The 12,536-nt window shown below is 39.3% G+C and overlaps 1 protein-coding gene across 1 annotated transcript in view; it reads left to right on the forward strand.

Moving 5' to 3' along the window:
- Window positions 1–12,536, forward strand: part of LOC148362861 (solute carrier family 23 member 1) — a 73,930-nt gene that overhangs the window by 54,292 nt on the left and 7,102 nt on the right. Inside the window, exons 9-10 of the mRNA XM_088340435.1 lie at window positions 1,486–1,650; window positions 9,669–9,777. Of these exons, the coding sequence (XP_088196561.1) occupies window positions 1,486–1,650; window positions 9,669–9,777 (274 nt within the window). The remainder of the gene's footprint in view (window positions 1–1,485; window positions 1,651–9,668; window positions 9,778–12,536) is intronic.

Genomic DNA, 12,536 nt, shown 5'->3' on the forward strand with positions numbered 1-12,536 from the left:
ATTTCTTTAATTGATCCTCATAAAACATGGACCATCAACACAGAACCATGAATAGAACTGTTTTTGGAAAGACTGTCAAATTATGTGAAATCTCAATGAAATCCAACCAAATTGATATGTTGAGATTACCGTAAATTCCGGACTATAAGCCGCTACTTTTTCCCCAAACTTTCAACCCTGCGGCTTATTCAGTGATGCGGCCGATTTATGTAATTTTTCTAACGGCCGCCAGCGGCGCTCGAGTACCAAAGGTAAGATTTAGACCGGTGGAATATATGCGCCGAGGAAGACTGCAACTACTTGGCTGTACTAGCGGCGAGAAATCTTTCACTAAAACTGGCCGCATGCGAAAGGCAACTTTTTCGCAAGTCTTCCAGTGGATCCTGTCAGCGTGGGGCAGCATAAAAAATTCCACCATCACCAACGGGTTGCGAAAAGCCGTGACGGAGAGGAGGGCACACCAGCGACAGTGACCGTGCGAGTGAGGCTGCGGGAGCGTGGGACGACGTCTATACAACACTGTTTCTTTCCGACACTGAGGAAGACGACTTTGATGGCTTCAGTTCTAAGGAGGAAGATGAGGACCGTTTACTGTGATTTTTACAAGTACGGTATGTTTTTTTAACAGACCTGTTTACTGTGTTGCGAGTGTGTTGCTAGCGTTTTGCTACCCTTAACTGCCCTGTCAGGCACCGTTTGGGATGAAAGTTATATCATTATTATTATTAAAGCTTTGAAAACTCTCTCTGTGTACCGTCTTTCTTTGTAAATATGTGTAACCAATGTATAATATGTATTTGCACCTGTATATTTTTATAATGTATTTATTTGAGACACTTATTCTGATATGTTTTGCTAATTGAAAAAGAGGGGCGGAGCAAACGCGGGCTGACGGGAAGTGGGGTAAAGGTGAGTGAGACCTATTGTCGTGGCGGACAATAGTGGATATATATATTTTCCCACCCTTACATTTGGAAATATAGACTTTTTTCCTTGGATTAGTTTCAACGGGTACCCAGACTCTGGAGGTCTGCATCAAACCTTAAGCACCGGTATCATTTTCCGTTCATTTTGCCGGCTGTGATTTTTGGAATGTGTACTTCAATGAAGGACATTTAGTTTCAACCGCGCGACTTGAAGTCGGGTCTGGATAAATTTAATGTTTGTGTTACAATTTTTTAACGTGGGCGCATGCGGCTTATATACAGGTGCGGCTTGTGTATGTACGAAATCGGTTTCCTTCTGAAAATGTGGTGGGTGCGGCTTATAATCAGGTGCGCTCTATAGTCCGGAATTTATGGTACATTTTATGCACTTGAGATCGTCTGCTGTTTGAGTACAAGTCTGCTGCACTGCCGCCAAGACCAACTTGATGGAAAGTCTCTTAAAGCTTTGTAGTTTGTCATGGTTCTCTTCTAGTTTACAGCCTATGAATAAAGACCGTCCGTCTAACTTTTCCTTTCACCGTTGCTCAATGCACCCTAGGTTGGCAGCAGACTGGTGCTCCAGACAACTGGAATTCTTATGATTGTCCTGGGAATCTTTGGGAAGTTTGGAGCCATCTTTATTACCATCCCGGATCCGGTTATCGGCGGCATGTTTCTGGTTATGTTCGGAATGATTGCCGCTGTTGGGATATCCAACTTGCAGGTAGACACACACACACAAAAAAATAACAGATGTTTTTTGCTTGCATTTTCAAATAGTGAGTTTGGTGCATATTTGGGCCAGACACCCTCATTTTTATATCGTACGATGCGTTAAAGATTTGTCAAGTAAATGTAGAATTTAACACCAATTCAAATAAAAAAGCATTTGTACAGCACTTTTCTGCCACCAAAATGCAACTCAAAATGCTGTATGAAAAGCATTAAATGTACACTAGGTAAAATCCCACACTATCTCCCCAGCCATTGTTCAGAATGTCAAAAATACAGACACAAACACGAAATGAGTGGTTAGATAGGTTGGTAGGGAGGTAAGTAGGTAGTTAAATAAATACATGAAGATATGTGTATGTGTGTGTATATGAATGAATGAAAACTTTATTTGAACATTGAATAAAAACAGAACAAAAACAATAACTCAACAACAAAATAACGCTACATAATATGTTCGAAAAGGGGTAGTAAGAAGCAAATGCTTATATTACCTACCTCTTCATCTTCCCCACCAAATATACCAATGATATAACAAGAATTGTAATTATATTAATAATGACATTTATAAGAATAGCAACAATAATACACTATTCCCAATCTGCCGCACCACTCATACCCCATTTTCCTCATCTCTGTATTCCGCCAGGAATGTTCCTTTGTATCTAAACCTGAACAAGTGAATAGTTGGACACCGTTTGATCTCGTCTTGCAATCCGTTCCAAAGCTTGACTCCACACACAGACACACACATACTTTTCCTGGTGGTTCTCACCTTTGGGATTATGAATACACTACTGCCCCTTAAGTTAAAATTTTCCTCTTTCCGAATTATTAATTTATGGATGTTTTTGTATGTTTTCTGGCACTATGTTTTTGTTGACCTTAAATAGCAGTTGAGCAGTGAAAAATTTTATTAAATCCTCTAATTTTAATAATTTGGACTGCGGGAATAAAATATTAGTATGGTCTCGATATCCTACCCTGTGTATGGTTCTAATTGCACGTTTTTGGAGGATAAAAAGGGGCTGTAGTGAACTTTTGTAATTATTGCCCCAGACTTCTGCACAGTATGTTAAGTATGGCAGAACTAGAGAACAATATAATAAATACAATGCATTATAGTTTAGAATGAATTTGGCTTTATTAATTATTGAAATGCTTTTAGATACTTTAGTTTGTATGTGTCTGATGTGTGTTTTCCACCTTAATTTATTGTCTATTATGACCCCTGAAAACTTAATTTCTGATACAGCGTCTATTGTAGCACCATCCATTTTTACTTCTAAATCTTGATTTGCCTTGCGATTACCAAAGAACATTACTTTGGTTTTATTTAAATTGAAATATAATTTATTTATATCCATTCATACTTTTTGGTTAATTACTCCACGATTAATACAGGTTACCAAATCAATATAGTTATCATTTGAATATAAAATGTTAGTGTCGTCTGCAAATATTACTATTTTCAATAGTTTTGAAACATTAAAAATATTGTTAATAGATAGATAGATAGATAGATAGATAGATAGATAGATAGATAGATAGATAGATAGATAGATAGATAGATAGATAGATAGATAGATAGATAGATAGATAGATAGATAGATAGATAGATAGATAGATAGATAGATAGATAGATAGATAGATAGATAGATAGATAGATAGATAGATAGATAGATAGATAGATAGATAGATAGATACTTTATTAATCCCCATAGGGAAATTCACACTTCCAGCAGTCTACCCTGTTGTTTATTAACAGATTAACATGATGCCCTAGGGGTGCTTGTAGCGGAGTGGATGATGTCACACGCCAGTCCAAAAGTTCGAGATCCCTGCGGCAAAATAAAATCTTTTTCTTTGTGTCCAGGGATACACCACCTCGTGTTAGCGAGTCCGTCTTCTCTCCGATTCCCGTAGGCTTTCATGTCTCTGTATAGCGGCGCTGAAGCCGTATAGCTAAAATAGCTCCGGGTAGCTCTGGGTGGCTACACGTTAGCGTCCGGGGTGCTGAATGTGAGCCACGTTTCCGCAAAACACAGCAACTGCGCTCCCTGTGCGCTTTGATGTTTTCCACCAGCACTTATTTGGTAGTGAGTTCACATTTACCATGATTATGGATGGTACCGAAGACTTATAACGCCGCTAGCCGCTTAGCTAGCTCCGGCTCTTCTTCCACCATAGGCCCCCTCTTCACGTCGGCACGTGAATTCTTCAGGGCAGGGAGTTGATTCCTTGAACAAACGCATTTTTGTGCGCTAAAACCCATGTCCATAGGATAGAAAGTCATCCAAAGTATAGTTGTCAAACGGGAAGAAAAACACCGAAGATAGGAGCAGACAATAAAACAATGAATCACAAAAAGTGAGAGATAACAGGGCAGCTGCTGGAAAAGTCAGCCACTCGTGGTGGCGCCGCTTCAGGGGCGTGGCTTTGCAATGGATTCAAAGTTATTTGACGGGGAGGAAGCAATATGTAAAAATGGGAGAGTTGTCATCTGAATACTTGAAAATCTGTTGTGGAGTACCATAGGGTTCTATCCTGGGTCCAAAGTTATTTATTCTTACAGATTTATTCTTAATATTAATTTGTCTCATTGGACAGTTTTTGTTATACAGGCAAATTTCCAAATCAAATGAAAATAGCAAAGGTTATACCAAAATACAAAAATGGAAACGAGCACATTTTTACAAACTATAGAACGGTATCTCTGCTTCCTCAGTTCTCTAAAATATTAGAGAAACTTTACAATAATAGACTAGAACAATTTGTAGATAAACAGAAATTGACTAATGAAAGTCAATATGGTTTTGGAGCAAACAGATCAGCAACAATGGCTATTATTGATGCAGTAGAAGAAATCAGCCTTATATATATATATATATATATATATATATATATATATATATATATATATATATATATATATATATATATATATATATATATATATATATATACGTGTATATGTGTGCCTGTGTTTGTGTGTGTGTATATGTGTGTTGATAGGTTAACAAACAAATAAATAACGAAAGAATAAGAACATGACATGACCCCAAAAACAATCAAACAGATGGATATGAAAAATGTGTTTTTCAAGAACAATAATTGGAAAAGAGCTTACTGACAGAGCTTGATTTAAATTAATCACACAACAAATGAACTGTGAATTGAAAAATATTTTATTTGGTATGTGTTTTATTCTCTGGTCAATTTATGGCTTCATCTGTGGAACATAATATGAGGATGCATCCAAGTTAGTACTTGAGTGAAAAAAAGGAGAATTTCAAATTAATCAACCTAAAGGTACTCCTTAAAATTAACTGAATTTTGCCTCGGAATTGACTTGATTTGTCAGTAGTGAAATGTAAAAAATAAATGTTTTTGCTGCTGACAACTACATAAAACAAACCAGGCCACATTTTGTTATTTTAGGAAGGAGGTGTGTACAATATCTTGCTTGGTATTCCTAGCCAAATGATGAGACCTTTCCTATATTTCTTGACCTGAAAAAGTCTTTTTTAGAGCACCAACAGCTCCTTTGCATTTCAACACTTCAAGGAGAAAAAGTAATTTGCACGCATTTGGAAATAAATTATTTGCAGGCATTAAACAGAACGCAATAAATACCCACCCCCTCCCAACATCATGTGGAAATTATTTGCAACAAGGAAAAAAGAAAAGAAAAGACAAACAAAGCAATGAAAGAGAATGTGCTCAACCATTTTGATCTTTTTATGCCTCGCAGCAGCTTTTGCCATTGCCGTTTCGCTTCCCAGAATTCTTATCAGTGGAAAGCAGCTTTTTGAGGAGATCAATTTGAAAAGACAAACCAACAAAATTTAGGAAATTTTGACCTCTGTATCCGTGTGCAGTTGTTACAAAGCCCCACTGCGTCTTATTGACAGAACACGGAACCGTGTTGAAAAACGGCTTGACGTATACGTGTTCTGAAAGCTCAAAGATGTGATAAAAAAGGGATGATTTTAGGGATACAAGCTAGACACAAACAGGAAGGTTTGAGGTAAAAAAAACTAAAAAACAGTGATATTGAGCTGAGAATAAGTGCCAAAGGAAATGCTTCTTAAAAACGAAAACAAAAAATTAGGTAAACAAAATACATTTTAATGTTTAAAAACTTGGTATTTTAAGTCAGAATATTCACATTACATCCTCAGGTTACTTTAGGCCAGGGTGTCAAAGTACAATGGAAGGGCCAAATAAAAAAATTAAGTTACAAGCTGACTGAATATTGAACATGTTTTAAATGATTTATATACCCAAGTGAACCTAATTAAATCGACTGAAACGCAAACAAATGTTTTCCAGTAATATAGGATAAATACAGCGACATTTTGTTATGGCTATATCATTTTTAACGGTCAAAAAATACAAATTCCAGTGATGTAAAAATTCACATTACATAAACATTAAATGAAAGTAGCCAGTTTTATTCAGTCATTATCAGTGGCGTATATTTTAGAAAATGTGGGCTACAATATCTTCAAAAGGAAAAATAAATAGTAGCATTTTCCATTTTCTCCTAAACTACAATAAAATAAAGTGCAAGAAGAAGTAATATACAGTGAAAAAAATACACAACAATTCCTGGTGTATGATACATTACTGAATCAAGATCATCTCATAGGCCGGAGAAAACCGTCTTGCGGGCTGGATGCGGCCTTGACTTTGACGTATGTGCTCTGGGCCTTTTATTATTTGGAACCTTTTTGTGCCTGTCGTTTCCAAAAGCACTGTGCTTCTCACATAAAATGCATAAGATGCCAACAGAAGTGAAGTGAGCCCCATGTATGAAGGCGTTAACGTTCATACATCATTTGCTCCAAGGAGGTCTTTTCAAGGTCTTATTTATTTGAAAACATGTTGTAACTTCATCAAGTCAAGTAAAGTCACATTTATTTGTACAGCCCTTACCTCCCTACAAAAATGTCTCAAAGGACTGCACAGGATTATAATGACACCATCGCCTGATCTTAAACCAACATGCGGGCAAACTCAAAACCTCAGCATGAGGAAAAACCTTAAAAAGGACCCTCACAAGTGGTAGTCCCCCCTCTATGGAATGGATTTAGCATTGGGTAACAGTACACAAACATAGTAAACATCAATAAAAGAGAAGACTAGGTAACATGTTGAAATTTGTCCGGAAAGTGCATGACAGCAACGACGCCTCAAGCCTGTAAAATAGACCAAAAAGTTCATGACAGCAACGACGTAGCTTCCCATCTCTGCCGGATGGTCGATTTAGATGTGACGTGCTTCAGGTCAGACGCCGGTCCGCTGACTCATCTCAAATCGTAATTTTCCCTCGTATCACCACCAGGCAGGCAGTCAGAAAAGGACAGGACAATACAAAATATGAGGTGGGCATCAATCATAAGCATTTGAATAGAAATGTGTCTTAAGTCTAGATTTAAAAACTTCCACTGAGGTTGCAGATCTTATCTCTGGAGGCACAGCATTCCATGGTACCGGGCCCGGATAGAGAACGCTCTCGAGCCTGCAAAATTCTTCGTGGCTCTTGGAGTCGACCGTCAATTTCAGAGCCGATGCTCCTTGCAGGAACATAGGGGGAAACCAAATCTCAGAGATAAGAGGGCGCAAGTCCATGCAAACATTTATATGTTAGTAAGAGAACCTTAAAGTCACATCTTAAGCGAACTGGGACCCAGTGCAAGTTGGCCAATACAGGAGTAATATGCTCAAACTTTTTTTGTCTTAATCAAGAGTCTCACTGCCGCATTCTTAACCAGCTGCAAACTTTTGATGCTAGACATCGAGAGACCAGAAAGCAATACGTTACAGTAATCAAGCCGAGAAGTAATAAACGCATGAATTAGAACCTCTGCAACTGATTGGGACAGCATCAAACGAATCTTTCTAATATTACGGAGGTGGAAGAAGGCTATTCTAGTACAGTGGAACCTCGGTTCTCGACCATAATCCGTTCCAAAACCCTGTTCGAAAACCGATTTGTCCGATCACAGAAAATTGTTTTTCCCATTAAAAGTAATGTAAAATCATTTTAATACGTTCCAACACCCTGAATAATTACCATGAACGTAAACATAAAGCTAACCCAGGCTAATCGTACGTTCGCGTTAGCGTAATCTTCCGTACGAAAGATTACGCTAACATGAACGTGTACAACTAAAAAAATCAGGTCGTTTACACGTCATTTAGCACCCGGGTCTCCAAAACAAGTGGTGAGCGGTTAAAGGTTGAAGAAAAGATTTATGAATAGGATTTCTTACCTTTGTGGTGCTCAGCAGAAGCCATGCTGTATGTATAGCAAGATCGGAAACTCGCACACCTTCTTCATATTTTGCTATTATTTCTTTCTTAAATGCAATAGTTGTGTGCATTACTCTTCTTTTTTCACCTGTAGCAACTGTGCTGCTTGCACCGACCTTCTTCCAAGGCATAATTAGGGGTTAAAACACTCCGTTCACCGATATTGAAAACAAAAGCAAAAAGAAGTGCCCGCTCACGTGACAACAGTTCTTCACGAGGGGTGGGGGCAATCTACACCCGTGCGCCGCTCGGCATCACCCCTAGCGTAACGGCGTTCGAACACAGATTTTTTGAACGAAAAGCGAAGCAAGAATTTCTCTAAATTTTTGGTCGAGAACCGATTTGTTCGAACTGAGAGGCGTTCGAAAACTGAGGTTCCACAGTAATATTTTTCATGTGTAACTAAAACGACAGATTAGGATCAAATATAGCATCTAAATTTTTGACCGAGTCACTGTGGGTGATATTCCATTTTTCTAGGTTCAGGGTAGTGTTTGAAAACAACTCACAACAATGAGCTGGACCAACAATCAACATTTCGTTTTTTTGGGGGTTATTAAAGGTTAAGTGGCATCCATCTTTGAATCTCAGTAAGGCAAGCCTCCAGATTTCTATAATTTAACTGTCCAGTTTTCTCCAGTGGCAGATAAGTATCCCCTTAAAATGCGTCATCTCATTTTCAAAGGGTTTTTTCTTTATTTATATGTATTTTATTTCAGTACTTTTATTCATACTTTAAGCTTTTATGAGCTTGAACATACTTTTAAAAATTTCATTATTCCACTTCTCATCTCATCTCATCAGCTACACCGCTTATCCTGAGTAGGGTCGCGGGGGTGCTGGAGCCCATCCCAGCAATCATCGGGCAGTGGGCAGGGGACACCCTGAACTGGTTGCCAGCCAATCGCAGGGCACACGGGGACAGACAACTCACTCGCTCATTCACACCTAGGGACAATTTGGACCGGCCAATTCACCTGACATGCATGTTTTTTGGAATGTGGGAGGAAACCGGAGTGCCCGGAGGAAACCCACGCAAGCATGGGGAGAACATACAAACTCTGCACAGAAAGTCTGGAGCTGGATTTGAACCCACGCAGGAGGTTCCCAAGACATGAACTATTATTCCACTTAATTTCTATTATTAAAAACCAGGTTCAGTGAGAAAAAACAATCTTATTGAATACAATAAATAATGAGAGAATAGCCTTTATTGTCAATATACAAGTACAACGAAATTGGAAACATTGGAATAAAACGTCAGTATGACTCTGCTGTCCTTAAGACACCTAAAATTCAAAAATACAATAATTTATTGCCTTTTTGTGGCTGTAGACGTCCATCCATATATTAACTAGTTTTTCCTCACAATGTGCTCCCTCCCAAAAAAAAATGAATAAATAAAAGTGGCTCAGAATACAAACGTCACCAGGCTATTGTGTAAACCAGGTAGGTAGTGCCGGCTAGCCTGGCTGGAATTTGACATGGAAGTCAGCTATGTTCCTTCCCACAGGGCTGCGTGTGTAAATACTCATTTAACATGCTATACAACCTCTTTTTTTCATGCCAACATTCCAAGACACGTGATGGCAAATAGATTTCAGCTGTAACCAATGAAAAAGCAACTTAATAGTTTGCATCTGTCAATAAAACAGCTATAGTATAGTTCCTCTCTTTTTATGTGTTCAGTATGTGGATCTCAACTCGTCTCGTAACCTGCTCATCCTTGGATTCTCCACATTCAGCGGTCTTGTGTTGCCCACGTGGTTTCAGTCCAACCCCGGAATCATCAACACAGGTAAGGACATTCTTCATGTTACAAACATAACAATACAGTCATGACTCAAAAGAGTATTACTTAGGTTTGAAATGTGACATGTCTTCTTATATTTATCTTAACGATAATATTTGTTTACCAGGTTTTTTTTTAACTTCACACTGATAAAAAAACCATTAAAAATGATTAATTAGAGGTTGAAACTTCTCATGTCAGTAATACTTCGCATTCCAACACAGGTGTGTGTTTTATGTCAAGAGCTGTGGTTGGTGCGCTTTATAAAGACAGATGTACTGTACTTCAAACATATCGGCCTCTTGATAAACAGCCTCATTTTATTCATGAATATAGCATTATACGTTGAAAGACGAATCCCCCCTATATTCGAATGAGCATCACTAATAAGCCTTTTTTAACATCTCTGGTTTTCTCTTGTCCCCACTAACCAAAAGAAATCAGGAGTGTTTCCCCTGTGTTTAGTGTGTGGATGAATGGGTGTCTAGGGGGGCAGATTACGTACCTCAGCAGGGTAGAAGCGGCCTTTAAATCTCTCATAAAACCCAAGAGGCCTTCCCAAATCCCACGGGGCCCAGATGGTAAAGGCTGCTTGCTCACCTTTGAGTACCCTGGCCCAGATTTGGAGAGCCTAATTGCCTTAATGTCTGTCTTTGCCTGCTTGTTTGTTTGGGTTGGAGTGAGGATTTTAGGGAATGGATGTTTGAACTGGCTTTGTCAGCTGGCGCACAAGCAGCTCAGCCTCTAGGGGACGCATGAGGCAAGATGTAGGGTATTAATTTTATATCCGAGAGTACAGTTTGAGATCTGTTTACTAACCTTTAAAAACAGCACACACTTGGGTAAATTGAACTCGGGTTGTACAAAAGTCAACCCAATTATTTGGGGTATTGTAAATACAATGACCCAGACTCCTATAAAATGAACCTATGTTGCAGAACCTTTTTGTACAAAATATTTAAAGTACTACACAACTTTTGTCGGGGTAGTTTTAGCAAACCCACCCAGATCCATCCATCCATTATCCGCACCACTTATCCTTAGTAGGGTCGCGAGGGTGCTGGAGCCCATCCCAGCTATCTTGGGGCAGTGGGCAGGGGACATCCTAAACTGGTTACCAGCTAGTCACTGGGCACACAGGGACAGACAATTGGCTCGCTCATTCACACCTAGGAACAATTTGGACCGGCCAATTAACTTGACATGCATGTTTTTGGAATGTGGGAAGAAACTGGAATGCCCACGGGCAGAACATGCAAACTTCACACAGGAGGTTTGATCTCATGACCTCAGAACTGTGCCGCACACGCGCTAACCACTGCGTCGCTGTGCTGCCACCCACCCAGATCATTAGGTCATATTAAGTGTTTGGCCTGTCCATTTTTGACCTAAACCTTTTTTGTTTTATCTTGTTTACCCACCTGTTTTTACTGTTTGGTTTAGTATTTGAACTCAATAAGACCATTCCTCTCACTAGTCGAACGACGACAAGAACTGTCGTTGTCGGACAAGGCCTGCTAAGTTAGCTCATTTGCTGGATTTTTAAAAGACAATATATATATATATATATATATATATATATATATATATATATATATATATATATATATATATCACTAGCTGCACCGCTTATCCTCTGTAGGGTCGTGGGGGTGCTGGAGCCCATCCCAGCAATCATCGGGCAGTGGGCAGGGGACACCCTGAACTGGTTGCCAGCCAATCGCAGGGCACACAGGAACAGACAACTCGCTCGCTCATTCACACCTAGGGACAATTTGGACTGGCCTATCCACCTGAAATGCATGTCTTTGGAATGTGGGAGGAAACCGAATATATATATATATATATATATATATATATATATATATATATATATATATATATATATATATATATATATATATATATATATATATATATATATATATATATATATATATATATATATATATAGGAATTGGGATCTGGCAGTTTGTTTCCCGATCATTTAAAATTATGCAATTGTGATCAGTGATATATTCTGACTGATCAATGCGCAAACATTGATTGTTTTGTTCAACCCTAGCCCTTAAGGCCCCGTCACACAGGCAGAAATTTCTGGCCGTGATCCAGCCTCGATACGCCCGTGAAAGGCTGTGTGACCGGGCCTTACTGTGTTTTTTAATTCCAATCAACTTGTAGTATGGTGCGCCTTATACATGATACCTTACTTTCAGATTCCTGCGTCACTCTTGTGTGTCAGTAATCTGGGGGATGACGCAATTTCTTTGAGTAATGCTCTCAACACTGCCCAGACATGAATTTAGACATCGGATATGAGCTGCACTTCTTCGCAAATGCATTCGTGGATCTGACAAGGTGGCAAAGCCTGCACAATGTACCATTTATCTCGACACTAGGATGTGAGACACTTGCCAAACATGAACAATCAGACGCTTTCCTTGCTGACTGAGATTTGTCGTCAAAACGCAACGCCGCTGCTGGAGATGAAAGGGGCACTGACATAAGAAGATGATCCCGGTATCTTTTGAGGAAAGTGCTAATCCGCTGTGGGACTGGTCTGCCACTGTCAAGTCTAGGCCGCTTAGTTCCCCCAAATCCTCTTGACGCTACCGCCTCTCCCCTCCCTCAGCACCCCCATGTCACCGGCTGTAATCTGCCCGTCTCAGATAAGCAACTCCTGCCGCAGGAGGGCCTTGTGCATCAGTCCTTCGCCCCAAAATCTGCCAGACATATTGAACTTTTGTCTGTCTTAGAAGAACAGT

Source organism: Urocampus carinirostris, chromosome 7, assembly GCF_059441175.1.
Source record: "Urocampus carinirostris isolate Australia breed hairy pipefish chromosome 7, RoL_Ucar_1.0, whole genome shotgun sequence".
NCBI lineage: Eukaryota > Metazoa > Chordata > Actinopteri > Syngnathiformes > Syngnathidae > Urocampus > Urocampus carinirostris.